The 20,167-nt window shown below is 45.0% G+C and overlaps 1 protein-coding gene across 1 annotated transcript in view; it reads left to right on the plus strand.

Annotated features, from left to right (window-relative positions):
* The first annotated feature begins 1,254 nt into the window (after positions 1 to 1,254).
* The window catches only part of LOC147623292 (aminoaldehyde dehydrogenase ALDH10A9, peroxisomal-like), a 32,408-nt gene continuing 13,495 nt past the window's right edge, over positions 1,255 to 20,167 (plus strand). The window contains exons 1-3 of the mRNA XM_086821402.1: positions 1,255 to 1,600; positions 16,864 to 17,006; positions 17,365 to 17,445. Coding sequence (XP_086677528.1) covers positions 1,495 to 1,600; positions 16,864 to 17,006; positions 17,365 to 17,445 — 330 coding nt within the window. The 5' untranslated portion in view covers positions 1,255 to 1,494. The remainder of the gene's footprint in view (positions 1,601 to 16,863; positions 17,007 to 17,364; positions 17,446 to 20,167) is intronic.

Below are 20,167 nucleotides of genomic sequence, written 5' to 3' on the forward strand. Positions count from 1 at the left end.
CGCCGCCGGACATCACTCGCTTTAATAGCCACTTAACTACCACTCTCACTCTGGCTCTTGCAGTGTAGAACGTCCAAATTAATGTGATATCTGACATATCCCTAGATGAACCACCCTAAGCTTTTAGGTGATGATAGGGGGATTGAACTAGGGAGATAATTGTAAGCATTCGTGTTATTTGTAAAGGGCCTGAATGACAACACACATCTCTCCACATTTTGTGATGACCTCATTTTTTTTTCCAATAGTTATCTATAATCGTATGCGAGAGCTTTCAAGAAATCTCCATGAGCTATAATCATATCTGAGAGCCTTTAAGAAGTCTCAAGTTAGATGCATGCTAAATTTAATTTAGCCCACTTGATTTTTACACATACCTAGAGGGTGAGTACCACGCAGTTAAGAACAAAGCGACCCTACCTAATAGTTATGTGTCTTGCTAAAGATGTGGCATTTGGATAGAGGCATTTTCTTTACATATACTATTTGAAGCATTAAAAAAAAAAGACTATGCTAGAGGTCAATAGGTTAACCAGTGCTAGGTCAACTGAGGATTAGGAGATAACCCCACTTGGGTTAGGGCTTATAAGGGGAGGCTATAGTTATAGTTAATAATAGGGTTACTTTTCATCCAAACCTCCATCGATGATAGTTATTCATGGCTTCATATAAAAGGGAAATCCCATCATGTAATCACGTAACCTTAGCTCCTCGCCCTAGTGCACAACACGGGCTTATTCCTTTGACTTTGATAGAGACAAGATGGGCTTATTCCTTTGATACTACTAGAGACAAGCCATTCATTTTGTCATGCAACAATGCACCAGTGGTATTTAGCCTTTTGTAGTTAAAATTTTGACAACAAATTTTTTTAAACCACTTATTTTTTTGGGGCATGAAATGCCTGCATGAAAAGTGTCAAAAATTAACACTAAGTGAAGCAACCCCTATGTGTATGGAACCTAGGAAGCATGGGCCTTTTATGTATGTGTGCGAAGGATCATTCACTACTATGAGCGCTTTTTTTTTTGGCACAAGAAGGTTATTGAAATAGCATGCCATCACTTTCCACTATGAGAGTGGGTAACACCTCCGTTTGGGCCGCGGCACTACCTCTGGGCTTTAGGAGGGCCCTTTAGCATTTGTTGTGGCCCTAGGAAGCATGGGCCTTTTATGTATGTGTGAATGGTCTTCACTATGAGCGTTTTTTTTTTCAAAAAAGATACAATAAATGTACTGAATTCTCATACCATCACTTTCAAACTCTGAGAATGGGTAGAACACCCATCCACATTGGGACGTGTAGGCAGTACCTTGGGCTTTAGGAAGGCCTTTATCATTTGCTGTGTGTGCGCACAAAATTGGCACTAACCCAGAGCTCAACACAGAATTCCATTTCAACGACTTCAGGGCTCAGGCTACTCCATTTACAGTACGCTGGTATCGAAGCTGAACCTGTGCAAGAGCTCAGTATACATAGCACTGGCGATTGCTATGCAGAAGATCCCCACCCGCCAGCTCTTTATTAATGGCGACTGGCGAGAACCAGTCCTCGGCAATCGCCTTCCCATCATCAATCCCGCCACGGAACAGTCCATAGGTCGGTTCTCTTCACCTTCGCCTTAATTTTCTTCTTTAGATCTTAATCAGAGGAAATTACTTCTACATGTAGCAGGATTTAGCTTAATTAAACCTATGATCTGATGTCCTACGAGCAAAGCATTGCTGTTTTTACTCTTAAACCTGTAGTTTTTTTCAACTAATTAACAACTAATTAACCCCCTTCCCCCGTCTTCCCCTCCGCTTGTTTTCCTTCCATAGCACACTCACGCCCTAAGGAAAAAAACCCATTAATTAGTCTCTGAACTGCAGGCCTCAGTACGGGCGCATAGCACTTTTTGTCCATAGAGCTTGACAACATACGCAGAGTGGGTTGTAGCTAAATTTCTTTATAAAGTATGCAAACCTTTGAAAATGGACTAGGAGGTTTTTCAACTATCGTCTCTTCTCCTCTTTTACCTCCTCCGTATTCTTTTATCTTCCCCTTCCATAGCCAAGCCTTTTAATGTGTATTCTTTTATCTTCCCCTTACATGCTTATATTTGTTCGTGTGCATGTGTGCATGTGTTAAGTTTTAACACGGAACCTTGTGACATTTCGTATGCAAAGAACAAATGTTTTGAATTAAAAGTTTGTGAACCTTGACACGAATTAAATGTTCGTGTGACTATGATGTGGATATTGCCACCAACAACAGAAAACATGTGCATAGGGGGCTGAGTTTTTCATGTGGCTGTGCACCATTTTCTTTTGCTTGTACCTCTCAAGTTCCAAGGCCAAGTCTCATTGCGTGCTCCAGTAACTTATGTTAGGTGCTTGGCTGAACGCCATGGCTCAAAAGAGAAGTGGACATGAATATCAAAGCTAGTTTGTCATCTGTATACCTAAATTTATTGATCTGCACGTGCCAAGGGGAATGATGTGTCACATGGGATGTAGCTGAGGTGAGGGTTTAGTAGAGAGAACCAACCCATGTTGTGAACCTTGACTTGGTCTCTGTAAAGGGACAAAGGAGGCCTGAGAGAGAAGAGAGAAAGAGAGGCTGCACCAAGGTGAGGTAAGGAGCAGATGGAGCAAACATGCAATGAAGGGTACCTAGGGGTTGCAGTGTGCACTCATTAGCATGGAGTACACACATGTCTCACTCATACTAGGGAGTAGCACCTAAACACGGAACGACTGTCATGAAGCAGCCATGAAAACTTGGGCATAAGCTCCAAGAAGATAAGATGTCATATCATCAAAAGGGTAAAAAAGGTACAATGTCCATGAGCCCTATGCCAACCGTGACTGCATGGATGAAATGTAAATCGAAGCCATGTATACTCCAAAGCAATGGCTCTCGCACCGCCTGGATTGAATGGAAAATGTAGAAAGCCAATGTTGGTGATGAGGCTAGGTATGAATCCTCCTGGGTCAAATGGATAAATGTAGTATGCATCACGGACCCTCGAATCCATTGTAACAATAGCTCTGAGGTCAAAAGGGAAGCTCAAGTCTGAGGGATAGCTCATAAGCCCATTCTCAGAACCATAACATGGAACTTACATCGAGGATATATGCCAAATGGAAATAGAACTCCTAGTTGGAATGTCGAATGGTCTGAGTAGATCAAGACTAAGAAATGTGACAAGTGCATCTGAATGGTATGCCATGTAATTATCTACTATACATCCCAAGTGGTATATGATCCACCCAAGGGCCAAAATGAATAGCCCGGTTCCAAAGAAACTAGGGTCGTGTAGACAATCATGGAAACCGAAGAAACACATCTCAAAGTCGGCACCATGCAGGAACCCATGTGAACTTCGGGGGGTTTACCTAAAAATATGTAAGTATACCATGTGAGTTCAAATGAAGGGGTTTTTTAATTCAAAAATTTAAGGTAAACTTACAGAAATGAAGGGGTTTTTTATATCGATTTTGAAGAAAAAACCGTAAGTCTATAAAGAAAAAGGGGTCATTTTATTCATGAAAAATTTACCTCTAAGCGGTTTTTTAAACACCCCTTGAACGCACGTGATACATAGGGTTTCTTAGTAGTGCACCCCTCGAGATGTAAACCAATGCCATCATCCATGATAGCATAGCTCGAATCATTTGAGACATGATAGCATAGCTCGAATCATCTGAGACATGATCCAGTGCATCAATGCACGATCCAAAATATGCAACATGTCCTCATGTGGGAAATCCTCCACGTGTGGTTCTCCAAAGCAAAAGCATGATCAATAGGATCACCACCATAAGCATCATCATCATTGAATACTGATAGTGTACCCATGCATGAGATGAAAATGGCATCATCCATTGAATCAATGACCATGTCATTTTCACAATCTCTAAAGTCATCATCATGAGCATAGTCTGTGTCTCTCAATGATGTCCATGTATAGCCTATATCCCAAGATAGGTCAACCTCTCTAATCACTGGATCTAGGAAAATGTCTAAATCAAATACAAAGCTCTCTAGATCCATATGCACAATCCTACCTCTCCTACGAGGTCTAACCTTAGAAAAATCATCACTACCCTCATAAACAATGCCTCTTTGCTCAAATATAGGAACTATGTCTACACGAATGCTGCCAATCGATCTAAGAACTAGGATGTAACATGTAGCGGAATTATGCGTAGATGTAGAATCCTGTCTCACAAAGTCTCACACCGCCTTCTTTATCATGAGTTTCGTGAGTCTTTGGTAATCCACTTTATTATTTTACACTTTAAGAGATGAGAGAGAGAGAGAGAGAGAGCTTTGTGTCAGAATGCACAGCGGAAATGAAGACAACTGTTGTAGAGAGCAATACACAGATGCAAGAGAGAAGATAGTGTAACTCTGCTATATATACACCAATAAATCCTGGAATACTGAATGACTAGTGTGGGGGGGCAAGGGGCCATTTTATATGGCCTCAGGCTGCTGGTTGGCCAGTACTAAAACAGCCGACAGCAGCCGAGATGACCACGACTAGCACAAAGTCCAGTCGGCCAGCATAAGGGCAGTCGGCCAAGGCTAGACAGCAGGTCGGGGCCCAGAATCCAGTCGGCCAGCAAATGGGACAGCCGACAGGAAGAGGACAACCTCCCACATAGGAAAAAGTGGGGAAAATACAGGGAAGTGAGGAAAAATGGGGAAACACCAAAACTGGGCGGGCACACCCACAACAGAGGCCCTGACATAGTGTATAGACAGGAGATGACTGCTAACACCCTCTCTCAGCTCCTGGATGTGGAACCAACCCGAGTGAGTTGGAGTACCACCGAAGCATAGCCTGAGGTAGAGACTTCGTGAAGAGCTCCCCCGCATTGTCCTTCGTCGAACAATAAAGAAGCAAGATGTCACTCGCCAAAATCTTCTCATGAACAAAGTGATATTGTATCTCTACGTGCTTGGTCCGGGCATGGAAGACCGGATTCCGAGTAATAGCGATACAGCTCTGGTTATCGCAGTGGATGACCGTGGGCTCCTTCTGTGGAAACCCAAGCTCGCAAAGCAACCTCCGCAGCCACACAACCTCGCAAGCAGCACCACAAGCAGCCCGACACTCTGCCTCTGTCGATGGCAAGGCAATAGTTGGTTGCCTCTTGCTGCTCCATGAAACCGCTCCTGAGCCAAGGGAGAAACTGTAGCCTGATGTGGATCTCCTCGTGTTTGGATCTCCTCCCCAATTTGAGTCACTCCATCCTTGGAGTCGAACTCGTTCCTTCGTGTCACCTCCAGCGGTGTAGAAGAGTCCAAGATCCTTTGTACCCTGCAGATACCGCAAGATCCACAATCCTGCGTCCCAATGAGACTTCAACGGCCTCTGCATGAATGAGCTCAACAGTCCCTCAGGAAAGCTCTAGTCCAATCTGGTGTTCAGCAACCAGATCAATGAACCAACCAGCTTCCGGTACAGAGACGCATCAACTGGCTCACAAGGATCATTCATTGTAAGCTTTGTGTTCGGGTCCATCGGCGACGTGATAGGCTTGCAGTTCTCCATCCCAAAGGCCTCGAGCAACTCATGACCATACTGCTGTTGAGAGACAAAGAACCCCCTTTGGGTCTGCCAGATCTCCAATCCCAAGAAGAAGTGGAGTAAGCCTAAATCGGCATCTCAAACTCCTTTGACAAGGTAGCCTTCGTCACTGCAATGTGCTCCATATGACTGTCGGTGAGAATGAGGTCATCCACATAAAGGATGATCAACGTGACCATGCCGCGTTCTCGAAAGAGATAGGTTGGGATCTGCAACCGATCTCTGAAATCCAATCCGTAGAAAGAAGGAATCAGTCTTCTGATTCCAAGCCCTGGGAGCTTACTTAAGACCATACAAGGCCTTCCGCAACCTGTAAACTATCCCCTTTGATCTTGGAACCTCAAAGCCTGGAGGCTGCTCAACATACACCTCCTCCTGCAGGTCACCATTAAGGAACACAGATTTAACATCCATCTGATATACGGGCCACCGCTGAGAAGAAGCAAGGGCAAGAACGGTCTGAATCGTGGTCATCCTCGCTATTGGTGCAAAGGTATCCTCATAGTCGATGCCCAGCCGTTCAGCATAACCCTTAGCCACAAGTCTAGCTTTGTGTTTGTCCACCGACGCATCTGACGTATACTTGGTCTTAAAGACACCAATGATAGACCGTTTCGACAGCCTCGGTACCAACTGCCAAGTGTTATTCTTCTCAATGGCATCCAGTTCCACCTGCATGGCTTTCCTCCAAGTATCCTGTGCAAGGGCTTCCTTGATGGAAGTGGGCTCTTTGTCGCGCATGATACGAGATATCAAAGCATAGTTTACCTGTAAAAGCTCTGCTGAATGACTTTTATCACGAACTCTGTGCGATCTTCGAGGTCCGTCCTCTGTGGTCCATTCGGAGGGAAGCTCTGTGACACCTGACTCCCTAAGGGTGTCTACCAACCACCTGGGTACTCGAACAGAACGCGGAGCCTCTTGCTGCTGCGGGGGCTCATCTCCAGCTGTGGGCTCGACCTCCTCAACTGACAAGGCTGTCCAGTTGGAACAATCGACTGGGAACCATCATCAGAATCTTATGGGTCTCCAAGAAGTGGCGGCTCATCAATAGTGGAAACTGGAACATGCTCATCAAAGACCACATCCCTACTGACAACAACCTCATTCCTCTCTGGATCATATAACCTGTATCCCTTGGAAAGAGAGTTATATCCCACAAAGACAAGTTTTTGGGACTTTGAGTTGAGCATTCCCCTTTGCATTCTTCGGAATGCGAACATATGCATCACTCCCAAACACACGGAAATGGGAGACATCAGGTTTCCTGCCAAAATATGCCTCAAAGGGAGTCATGTTCGGTACTGAAGTCGTCGAAGAACGGTTGAGGATATGGACAGCCGTAGCCACGCCTCTTCCCAAAGTGGACGAGGAAGATCACGATGCTCCAGCATCGTCCTCGCCATCTCCACCACAGACCTGTTCTTACGTTCAACTACTCCATTCTTTGACTGCGAACTTGTATTGGCTTGTTCCCGCTTGATGCCATGTTCCGCACAAAATCTCACAAAAGCATTGGAAGAAAATTCACCTCCTTCGTCAGCCTGAAGAGTCTTAATCTGCAAGCCAGAATCTTTCTCCACCATCACATGCCACTCCTTGAACCGAAAAAAAGCTTGGTCCTTCTGTGAAAGGAAATAAACCCATGTGAATCTGGAATAATCATCAAGTAGCACCATAAAGTACAAAGAAACCCCAAGGATGCTGTCTGCATAGGTCCACACAAGTCAGTGTGTACCAACTCCAAAGGTTTCAAAGCCCGCCTGGAAGCTTGCTTCGGAAAAGATTCCTTGTGCTGCTTACCACGAATGCAAGAACTACAGCGTCCTTGCTTGCTACCAACATCTGGCAAGCCAACCGTGTCAAATCCCCATGGATCTCCTTGTAGAACGTTCCTGATACAAGACTCGAAACCTGCAAAACAAAGCCAAACAATGTGAAGGGGGTGCAGGCCCGACTCACCTCCCAACCTTGATAGCCGTGTGTACGACCTACAAGTCTTGGCTGTCCCCACTAAGCCTCGAGCTGAGCTAACTAGCAAGACGTACCGACCAGTCTCTACCCCGTGACGTCCCATACCGCCACGGAGCTACCCTCGTCGCGGGCCTCGATACTATTGCCGGCCTCGGTTGCATAAAGCAGGTGCACATTTGCACTAGATCCAGGCTCCTGACCATAGAGCTCTCACAAAGACATGTGAGGCTCTATGAACTTTTGACTAACCTTGGCCATCCATTTATAGACTCTTGGCTGGTCATTGGGCGTCCACACTTGGGCGCCCGCCCGTCCATACTTGGGTGCCCGTCCGTCACTCTATCCCTAGTCCAATCAGCCTGCCTAGCTCCAAGCTTCCCCAAGCCTCCAAGCTAGTCTTGTGTACGTGTAGTACACACATACTCCCCTTCCTCTAAGAGCTCACTTCTGAGCTCAGTAAAAACCCAGGGTAATCTCTCTGAAAGGTAGTCAATGTCTCCCATGTAGCGTCCTTGTAACACGCGGAAGCTTTGGGGGTCTTCTTTCAGCCCTAAACACCACTGAGAACATGCTGATGCAAAACGCAAACATGAAGAGAGAGTAGAGAGAGAGAGAGCTGGAAATTCAGTATATATCATATAGTACAAAAGGTACTCTTCTACAGCCCTAGGCTGCCTCATACAAAAGGTGATAAACACCCAAAATCTGGTCCTTACTTGGACCCTAAGGATCCACTCCATAAAGGAATGAATGATTACAATGAGGAGCCTCTTTGCCTATTTATAGGCCTTTGAATTCCTTGGGGAACTGGCCGACCAGCAGTCGGCCAGCCGACTGGATACTAAATCCCAACATGAAGATGCGCCTGCAGCCGCTTCAGCCGACAGCTCGTGTGTCGTTCTTTGGTTCAGCTGACAGCTCCTGTACACAGCCGACAACATCTTCAGGTCATCTCCAAGTCCCCACTTCACACAGTGCTTCATGTCCTAGTCTTTAATCTCTTGTTCTGGCTGCCTCTTCTGGATAATCTCTGAGAATGTCCATGGCATATTCATGTTAGAAGTCATCTCCTGTCTTTACTGAGACACCAGGGCCTCTGTTGTGGGTGTGCCCGCCCTTGTATGTGTTATCTCATTTTTCCTCACTCCCCATATTTTTCCCATTTTTTCTTGGCCTGGGGTGGCAGTCATGTGTTGGCAGCCAGTTGTTCTCTTGTTTTTTCTCTGGCCGACTGTACCCGACCTTGGGATAGTGCTGGCCGACCCTGTTTGTGCTGGTCGACTGGCCTTAGAGCAGGTCGTGGAGAACTGGACCCAGTCGGCTGGCTCTGGAGCAGGCCAACTGCTGCCTTGCCATTGTATCATTGTATTTGGGATTCTTCTTGTGTATATATAGTAGAGTTATACGCCTCTCTCTCCATTGCTGTTTTTCTTGCACTTGCTCTTGTGTTTCCAGATTTGGTCATCATCTCCGCTGTGTATTCTGACATGGTATCAGAGCCCTAGGCTCTAGATAGTTCTTGGGAGTTGTGTGAGCAAGAGGGGGACTGTTGCGTTGGTGATTGGTGGACTGTTTTGGATTGATCGGGAAGAGGAGAAGCAAGAGGACAGTAGGCTGATTTGTTGGACAGCCACTTGCAAGTGTAAGTTCTTCTTTGTTCCCACCCACCCACCCTTTTTCAGATTACATCCCCGCAATGGCAGATTTGTTAGAGATGGCCGAGAGGCATGTGAAGATCCCTACACTCCCCACGTTCCCGGTGGACCATCAGTTGGACGGGAACAACTACGGCATATGGAAGGTTATGATGGAATCTGTTATGGAGTCTTACGACCTTGCTGATTTCATCGTTGTCGGGGTTCCACGGCCGGAAGTAGAGGAAGGGGAGTTACCGTCGATTCGTAAGGACCGGGAGGCATAGGCACAGTTGTGGGATCATGTCAACGCCAGGGTCTGTTCATTTATCTTCCTCAACTGCACACCGCAGGTAATCAATCATGTAAAGCATATGACGCTGGCCAGAGGTATATGGCCGCATTTGGCTTCTCTTTACAACAGGGTATCGCCCATGAAGAGGATTTCCTTGGAAGTATAGATGCAGGTTATGAGCCCTGCAAAGTTCTCGACGATGCGGGAGCATATTAACAAGCTGCAGGCTCTTCAGCAGGAAGTTCTTTAGGCTGGGAAGGAGATATCATCAGAGGACATGGCCATAACGTTGCTGTCGCATTTGCCCTCTTAGCACTCAGCATTTTACTCGTCTTTGATTACCAGTGGCAGGCTCAGTACTATCACGTGGGAGGAGCTTGTGCCCATGGTCTTGGACCAGGAGGAAAGATTCTCGAACCCTCCTCAGGGTGGAGGTTCGGAGGCCTTAACTGGCCAACGGTCGAAAGGCCGTAACATGGGCAAAGGGAAGGCTTCATCGGAGAAGTTTTCTGAGAAGAAGTCCGACGCTGACCGCGAGAAACTAAAGGCAGAGAGGACCTGTAATGATTGTGGCGAGAAAGGCCACTATTGGAGGCAGTGTCCCAAGCGGAAGACCGAGAAGGGTGAAGATTTCTCAGCAGCAATCATGAAGACTCCGGCTTTTGTGCACTTGGAGGTGATGGACACCAATGTTACATTTTCTTCAGGCAGGGAGGAGGTTGGAGGACTCTCTGCAACGGATACTCGGGAGTGGATTCTAGACAGTGGTGCTTCCAAGCACATGACTCCTTCCCGTTCGGCTTTACAGGATCTCTGTAGGTATTCTGGTCACATTCTTATTGGGGATACATCCACTATCCCAGTTCACAGTGAGGGCAGGTTGGAGATAGTTCTCAATGGCAGAGGGGGGAAGCATTCCTCCCAGGTGTTGTATGTTCCGTCACTTGGTTTTCATCTGTTGTCAGTGCATCAGGTTTGCAAGACTGGTGTACGGGTGGAGTTTGATGAGCATTTTGTTTTCTCCGGGACAAGGCAACAGGCTAGGTAGTTTGGGAAGGCGGAGTGGAGAATGGAGTTTACAAGCTTTTAGCACTCTCTCCCCCAGGTCCTCAGTTTTGTGATGAGTGGCAGTCTGGTAATGGCCACTTAAGTGTGGATACGCTGCAGGTGTAGGCTTTCCGGGACCAGATGGAGGATAGCTTGCCAGTTGATGGCAGTATTTGGCAGGAACTTTCCAGTACTGATGTTGGTAGTTCTTGTGTTCGTCAGTCAGAGGAAACTTTACAGGTGACCTATGCTCTGATGTCTCGTAGCATTCGGGACAGAAACTCCTGTAGATGAGGATGTTCTTTCCACTGGGACCTCTTGGAAAGCCAGGTAGGTGGCAGTTGATTACTTGCAGAAGGAGGTGGTGGTTGCACATTCTCTAGGCTTTGTGGTTCCGGATTCAGAGGGGGTGTTTTACAGGTATGAGAAGGCCTTGCGTGGTCTTCAGCAGGTTTCCAGGATTTGGCTTCCCACCGTAATAGGTGTTGATCCTTGTGAGTAGTGTGATGCCTCTTTGACTCGGAAGCAAAATGGTTCATTGATTTGGTTGATGGATACCAGATTGGACGGGAGCTTCTTGATGAGGCTGTTGAGCTCATGGTTGCAGATGACTCTTTGGGAGGCAGGATGTATGTTTACAGAGGAAGCAGACACGGATTTGAAGGATGTTGGCCATATTTTTTTCAGAAAGGGGTCTGCAAGAGAATGGAATTGTGGATGGTATTGTGACGCAAACCTCTGAATGTATGCTAGAAGTGGCAAGGAAGTCAGTGCATGTTGTGGATGATGAATGTGACTGAGCTGGAAGATGCTTCTCCATGCTTTGTTGATAGTTTCCTTAATGATATTGATATTACTTGCTTTGATGTGGATGCTGATGTTGCTGCAAAGGTTACTGAGACCTTAAACATGAGCTGTGAGGAAATTCAGTCAGATATCTGGGGAGATGTGACTAAGGAGAGCTGCTGCTTGCATAAAGCAGACTGTTTGAAAGAGAGCCAAGGCTTGGATGCAATGGAGTGTGAGCAGAATGATGCTAATGCAACTGCTGTTTTACAAAGAAAAGAATATTGTGGACAGACTTAGGAGTCTGTTTTAGGAGATGATTGACTTGTCTATGAAGATGTTTTTGATGGGATATCTGTAGTCAAGGTTCGTAGAGGTAGTCTGAATGGGCAGCTCTTTGACGATGTTAGGGATGTTGCTGCTTCTGTTGTGGAACCCTTGAATGTTGGCTGTATGGGTAGCCAGCCAGATGGCTCTGATGAATTGGATCAAAATTGTCGCCTGCATGATGCAGAATATTTGGGGAATGTTTAGAATCTGCGTGTTGTGAAGAATGGTGATACTTTTCCTGAGGAATGTTTGCAGGACATTCTGAGTTTGATTGATGAGAAGAGTGGGTGTGATGATGAATTTTATGCAGATCCAACTTTACAAGAAGAAAAGTGCTCTAAGGAGATCTGTGCCTTTATGCGTAAGGATGGTAATGATGTTCTTGAAGATAGTTTTGGTGATATGCCTTTTGGCAAGGTTCTTGAGGATGATTTGGTTGAGGAGTTTTTTTGTGATGGTGAGGATCCTTTTGAGAAATGGAATGAAGGCTTGCTGGAAGTTGGCAGTAGTGAAGGGATTGAAAAGAGGTTGGACAGTAAGTTTCCATGGATAATGCAACCATTTGATAGGGGCAAGACTAAGGGGGTATTGGCAGACAGTTTGCAGGTTTTTGATCCAGGTAGCTGGATCAAGTTAGTTAGATGGCTTTGGAGGATGACGATGTACCCATTTGATCCAGGTTGGAAATCAACCAATAGGAGCTTAAGTGCCCTGCATCTCCGGAGGTTTGACAGAAACTCAATACGAAGGGCTTTGTGTGAATATATGCTCTTATGTGTGTGGAGTGCGTGTGTGTGTGTGTGTGTGTGGAGTGCGTGTGTGAGAGCATATCTTGATACAGAGTTCTACACCCACTATTGGGCACTGATGACGTTAGTGGAGATGTTGTAGTATCTAGTCCATACTACGCATAATGGAGTTGATAGTTGTATAGTCTTGTGGGTTGACTACCATGAGTATATAACGTGCACGTTCCTAAAAGGTGAATTTGGGCATGTTCCTGGATTCATCTATGTATATATATATGTGTAATGCTTGCAATGAATTGTTGCCAGAACATATGGTTGAGCATAAGTGCTCTAACCTTGGGGGTTGGGAGCAAACTGTCACCATTTGGCCACCCAATTGATCCACCTGTGCTTTCTTATCATGTATGTACATTGGACTGGTGTCCATGGCAGTTGTTTATGCCGGGGATTGATGCCACTCATGTGATATTGTGGACTTGGCTTTCCGTTGGGACTTGTGCCTCCGTATACATGCCCGGAAATGCTTGGTGGATTGGTGTTCCATTGGGTATGGTACCTCGTGTACTTGCCTGGAGCACGTCTATTTTGGTATAGTCTCATGAACGGGGATTGTACATACCAATGTTGCATTGCATAGCATCTTTATGTGCTTGCTTGCAATTGAAATAGCATGCTGTTTTCATGCTTGCTTGACCAATGTGTAGTTCCGGGTAAGGGGACGCCCGCCCGCGAACCGTGCGTGTGAAACTGTCTGCTGACATGGTTATGTGGCATGTGACAGGTGGTAAGTATTGGTCATAAACTTGGCCTTAGGAGTTAGCACTAATTTATAAGTGAGTGTGTAGTATGTACACACTTTATTAAGTTTTGGGCGACCAAAAGTCACTTATAAATTATGACCAGCCCGGTGTTCACACACACTAATGTCCCGAGGTGGATATAACCCAATGTCCACCGCCCAGACCTTATCCCCTTTGTACAAAGGGAGTAACCAGCCATGTGTCCACTCTAGCTTGCTCCACAAAGCACCTGCCTGCCACCTACACTGGACAACTCACCACCTCACTCCTCTTCCTCTCTCTAGAGATTGGCGCCTCCTTCATGAGGGCTGTTGGGCTGCATTTTCTGCACATTCTCCTTCCCAACTACATTTCCAAGCTTGCTAAGGTGATTTTCAAGCTTCTAAGAGTGTTTCCGGATGCTAATCACTCTCCTACACACTCCCAATGACTGAAATTCAGCAAAACAGCTCTCTTTATTGCTGTAATTTCTGGTCTTTTTGCTGAAAACCCTAATTCAGCCCTCCTTTCTGAAGTTGAACCATAGGGGAAGCTTTCCCAAGGTTCCCTTCATCCTCTTGAAGACTTTTGTCGCGAAGAATTGCGACAAATCGAAGATCTCTTCACTCCAAGGACTTCCATCGTGAAGACTTTCGCTGTCATCGACTCTACTTGCAATTGGTAAGCTTTAATTCTTAAACATGGAAGCAAGTATCAGGAGGGACGAACTGGATTACAAGATCACATATCCTTTGTAGTGTTCTCTTGTCTTACGTGCTCTCTTGCAGATTGTTGCTACCTTGTGTTGGTGGAACAATAGAGAGCAGATGGTAGGGAACATGGGTACTTGAGAGGGTAGTGTGGGTTGCAAGTCTACATCGACAACCACTTGTATGCAATACTCTATTCATATGCATTGGTATGAAAGTCTGGTCAGAAATGCCCATGACACTATGTACTTGATTCTCCCAAGATCAATATACTTTATTTGAGGGAGGGGTCGGCCGTTCCGGCTCATTGTGTGTCTCTTGTCAATTCAGCAATTTACTTCTTGTATTTGAGCAAGTGTCCATCAAATCTTAGTGTATTTAAGTGTATTGATTAGCATTGTGTTCAACCAAGTTTCACAAACTATGAAAGAATTTTTCGTGCTCAAGGGTTGAGGATGAAGATGTGTGGAGTGTGGCTGCAGAGTCCTTTGTAGCTGTTTCTTGTGAACTTTGAAGATAAAGGCTTGTACCCCTCTTGTTCTTGGTGTTCTTTCTCCTACTTAATCCCCAAGTCTCAGGGATGTTGAGATGCTGATCTGTTTTACCTAATTGATGTAGTTTGAGAGTTTGGCTTGTCTCAACTGTGAATGGATACAAGTGTTTGTATTTGATATTTTAGTTGCGGTATGTGTATTGTTTTGATGAGTTGATGGAGATGAACCATTGGGGTGTGTTGGTTTGATGTGTGGGGCGTTGATTTTGGGTTAGTTCTGACTCAGTCAGCATCAGATGAGTGAGTACAGGGTCAGTTTAGGTTAGCTGAACATCAGACATAATCAGCTGAAGTTATAAAAGGCTTGGTTTGGCTTGTCTAGGTTGAAGGATAGTGGTTTGGAGTTTGGTCTGACAGTTAGAGGGCTGTTTGACAGTCAGCTGTTAGTAATCAGATGGGTTGGTGTGCAGAGTCAGCTGGTGTTAGATGAATGTTCATTGTGATAGATCTTGATTTGGTTTGAGTGTTTTGAGGGTTTACAACTGTTAGCAGACACGGAAGGGCCTTAATCTGACTGTGGAGGATTTCTGAGTCCGTTTAGTCTGTTCTTGTCAGTCGGGTCTGGTTCAGTCAGAACAGACAAACGGGTGTCGGTTGAGGGTCAGCAAAGGGACCAGGAAGGTTCTGGGGTCGTGTATGCATAGTAGCAATGAAACCCGTTTCAGACCATTTGAAATGGACTGAAACGTTTCATTCAGTGAAACACATTTTTTATATGTTTTCCAAAAAAACGTCTTATCACATATTCGCCCGACGCCGACTTTACGTTTGTTTCACTATACTTTCACAGCCCCTATCCCCCATGTGCATGTGCATACTAAATCTACTTCATTACAAAACCAAGGCTTGCCAAAGTGTAAAGTGCAGCCTGCTGGGGGAGTAGAAAAGCGATCAAGGCATTATTTCTTGTGCGTGCATCTCTTGAGAAAACCACATTTTAGTGGATCCCACTGTAGGCAAGCAAAGGTCGGGGCCTCTCAAGTTCCAAGGCCAGGTCTCATTGCGTGCTCCAGTAATTATGTTAGGTGCTTGGCCGAACACCATGGCTCATTAGAGAAGTGAACATGAATATCAAAGCTAGTTTGTCATCTGTATACCCATAGTTGTCACGGTACGAAAATACGATATGATACCATATGGGAATTTTTTGGTATGATATGAAATTTTCGGATATCGTACGATAAAATACGTTTTTTTTTAAAAAAAACACTTACAACCTATGGAGCTTCAAGCTTGAATGTGAGGGAAGGTTGGGAGGGGAGGAGTCTACAGTGCTTGAGGAACCAGAACATGGATATGTGTCTCTCCCAGTTGGATCTCCCGATTGTCTCCAAAAAAGAACCTGGATGGGTAATGCAATACCAAAGGTCTCCCAGTGTAGCGTTTATGACTAAGGGACCATCCTTGCACAAATACGAGCAGTGCATCTAGAGTGATAGGTTTAGGGACTCCTCTCTAGATCAAAATGGCCATGTCCAAATCTTCTCCGTCGTACATAACTTGAGAATGTAACTGTCTAGCCTACCTATACCAGGGATCTCCAAGTGATGTAGCAAGATTCTCTCATTCTACCAATCAAGTGTACACTACCAGTCTACCTTGCTAGATTTTTTAAGTCTCTCAACAACCCCATATGGAATACTGAGTGGATACGAAAGTTGCGAAGTATTGTGGGCATTTGGGATCTTCGTTAAGCAGGGTTTCTATATTTTTTTAAAACATTTGGATTTTTTTTTTCCAAAAAAAATTTGGGGGGAAAAATAAAAATAAAAAACTCGTACCGTACGATATCGTATGGTATCTTACCGTACGAACCATACGGTACGAACCCATTCGTACCGGTACGAGAAACAACTATGTGTATACCCAAATGTATTGATCAGCACGTGCCAAGGGGAATGATGTGTCACATGGGATGTAGCTGAGGTGAGGGTTTAGTAGAGAGATCCAGCCCATGTTGTGAACCCTGACTTGGTCTTTGTAAAGGGACAAAGGAGTCCTGAGAGAGGAGAGAGAAAGAGAGGCTGCACCAGGGTGTGAGGTAAGGAACAGATGGACCAAACAAGGGCTTGCCAAAGCGGAAAGTGCAGCCAGCTAGTTCTCAGCATGATATGGGCCTGCAAATCAGTCCACAGAGCACACTCAACAGCCAGCGACACCTAGGCAGAAGGCCAGCCATAAAAAGGCACTAAAAGCAATATAAATTGCATTTTTGTGTTTAGGGGCTGGCTGGCAACAGGCTAACAAGCCAGACCAGAAAAGAAGGGGGAATGCAGGGCTGGTTGTTGGAGGCGGGCAAGCACAGGCCAACCTCCCATGTTAAATGTTTACTGCAAGCATATGATCACGAATCATTATCCTTTTTGAAGTGGCACTTTCGGATTTTTTCTCAAGCTCTTTGGCATTGTGATTCCTTTGCAGGCACCATACCTGCAGCGACAGCAGAAGATGTGGAGCTTGCTGTTAAGGCTGCTAGAGCAGCATTTACCAAAAACAATGGAAAGGATTGGGCACGCACCTCTGGAAAGTATAGGGCCAGATATTTGCGGGCTATTGCGGCAAAGGTATTTCTGTCATCATGAATGTTTGTCTACCTATGCGTGAGAGTGCTTATTGAATTCACAAGTAACTGCTGGTCACTATATGGCATAAACTGATGGCCATATACGTTTATACACACCAACCTGCATTATAGGGGTGCTGTCCATGACCTGCTGTGTCATACCATGTGTCCACATGTCTAGTCATCATGATGCTGCATGCCAAACTAGGTATATTATTGATCTGTGTCAATGCTCTTGTAGGTTGATATCTGAAAAATGAGCTTTGTTAATGCCAATAAATGTTGTGCTTTTTGGGATTACAGTTCTGTGATTTTGAAGCAGTAAGGTTAGGATGTAGTTATGTCTGTTTGAATATCAGGTCACGGAGAGAAAGGAAGAGCTTGCTACGCTGGAGGCTCTTGACTGTGGAAAGCCCATTGACGAAGCAGCATGGGATATGGTAAGTCTGTCCATATTTTTTGCATTGTCTTCACTGTCAAGCCTTCTTCTTATATTTAAATTGCATACCAAGTGTCTAAATTTTCTAACCTAGATAGGATTGTATCACCCATATAAGGAAGCACAGAGGTCCAGTTGGGAACCGAAAGGCAGCTTGACACGATGTTGTCACATGCATGCGTTAATGGCCTGGCATGTGGACATGGTCTTTGTTAAACAATCCTAAAATGGGATTGATCATGGTGATAGACATAGATTAAGCAACATAATTAAGGTGGATTAAACCACACTAAGAACTCCATAAGAGAGAGAGAGAATGCACACTCAACACAAGTTCTATTGCATATCTCGAATGAGCCATACAATGATATAGGCTTTCTAGCTTTATCCCACTTTACACATCATTATCCATGTGGCACTCCCTTTTCCACTCTTTTGGTCAACACTCACACACCATACAATATTACATGTGGCATTCTTATCTTGCCACAATATCTTGCACCTCTAGGGTGCTTTTCCACATATACACAATATCAGGATTACATCTCTCAACACCCCCTCTTAATCGAGGTGTTCCACAACTCACCCATCATCCATCACCCATATCAATGTAGCATTGCACAAACGCAATCGCTACCTCTCAACACTCCCCCCCCTCAATGATACATTGGAGTGTCCATCAACCAATCATGTGTGCGCGTGTCTACCATCTTAGACACCAAGTCCATTTTGAGCCGACTCGCTCATAGCGGAACCACTGAGTCCAATTTGAACATGGTAGTTCGGGTGGGAACCAACCCATGCGCATGCACCTCACACGCGCATCGCTTATGCACACATCACACGACAACCATTTCGAGCTTCTAGGTGAGCTCGGGCATAGTTACCCTCATACCATGGGTGAAACAAAAAATACATCACGTTTTGGCTAAAGCCGGGCACTGAACCCAAGTGTGTGTGAATATCTTCTTGAAATACTCTGAAAATTTGGTTGTGTGTGAATGCTTGATTAAGGGTTCAAATGAACACTTTAAAGAAAAAAAAAACGAATATTTCATCTCTTTAAGATTTAAAATTTAAAGTTTTTATTTTCTTCAATGCCCTACACACACTGAATCCGCCACTCCTATTGCACATAGCCATGCATTGAATGCATTGTTGCCAAAAAACTGACCCACGCTCCCAGTTTTTTCTGTTGCTTGCGAGACTTTGCAGCTAGCTGGGACCCGCGCACGTGGCCATCTCCTTCTGTAGGCGGTTGTTGTACAGCTCATCAGGCTCCAGCTCATCATATCCTTCCACTCAGCTCTCTCCATGACCCGCTTGGCGACTCTGTGCATTGCCATACTTGGAGCTGAAATCCAACGCTATGTTTCAATTAGCTCATGTTCTTCTAGTTGGCCAAAATGATGCGTACATTCCTACAGTGCCATCTGCTTCCTCTGCAGCTTTCGCTGTCCTCACTGTACCTGCTGCTTTTTCTCTCTTCACTTTTGTTTTTGCTTTGGCTATGCTCTTTGGTGCTGTTCGCTTCTCCAGTAGCTCTCCTACTACATCAACATCTTTCTCATTATCTGCATCTTATCATTATCGGCAGCTTTCTTAATCGCACCCACCTTGCTAGACATCACACCTTCGTGAAAGCTTGAGCATTTTCAACATTATCGAAGTGTATGCAAAAGAGTTCATCTTTTAGCTCTCCATTTGTAAAATCCGAGGCATGCCTGCTCTATTCACCTACTCATGCTCTCTCACGGGCCTGCTCCAGCACTTGTATCCTACAGTGTATCAATTCCATTAGCACCGACGTACCAGCGCACAAAAGCACGCTTGGCATACATGAGGTCGAACTTGTGATCAATTCTAGAGAATACATTTGCAACACTGGTGGAGTTGGAGATCATACACACCGCCCTCTGAACCTTGAATTCTAGATTCTCTTTTAAATTCAAAGCATCCTTTTTGTCCTGCCAGCATCTCTTGCAATTTCCATAGCTTTTCTTCTAGTTCGGTCTTTTCAGTTTTCTTAGCACTGATGCCTCTAACCGTGCTTTCTTTTTTTCTTTTTTTTCTCACCATCAGATGCATCCTTCTTCGCCTAGTTGATAGAAGATCCTTTGCAGCTCATCCCAGCTGCAATCTCTTGCCTCAAAAAACCTCCATCTTAAGGTTTTACATAGCCATTATTACGACCACCTAAAGAGCTCCATAACCTTGCATGCTCTCCTCTTTGCATGCTAAACCTTCAAGGATGCTTCTTCTTTTTAAGATTTCATTACCATGAAACCAAGGTGCAAAACATGTGAAAACTGCCAAGGTTTCCATCTCCTTCTTTGCTCTCCTTCATTGAGCAAACTATGAGCCATGCCATTTTCTTGACAAGCTCCAACATGGACTGCAAAGCAGCCCATAACCACATGTCCACCACTTGAACAAGTATGTGCACCTTCAACCTCTTTGCCCAATGCAAAGAACCATGGGATTCATGATCCCATCACATAGCAACCCTTTCATAGAGCATTCTTCCATGCTCCAACACCAAAATATTGAGGCAATATAATACACAAACCAACCTTCAATGTTGCAATTGCAATTGGCACCTTCCTTGATGATGAGACAGCTTCCAAGACTTTATCTTTGTTGAAATCTCCATTTTCAGCGCTTCCATGGCAACACCATAATCTCCATGAGCATAATCTCTCTCCAAATGCAATACTAATGAC

The sequence above is a fragment of the Cibotium barometz genome, chromosome 27, assembly GCF_041138505.1.
Source record: "Cibotium barometz isolate CiBa-2024 chromosome 27, ASM4113850v1, whole genome shotgun sequence".
In the NCBI taxonomy this organism is placed as follows: domain Eukaryota; kingdom Viridiplantae; phylum Streptophyta; class Polypodiopsida; order Cyatheales; family Cibotiaceae; genus Cibotium; species Cibotium barometz.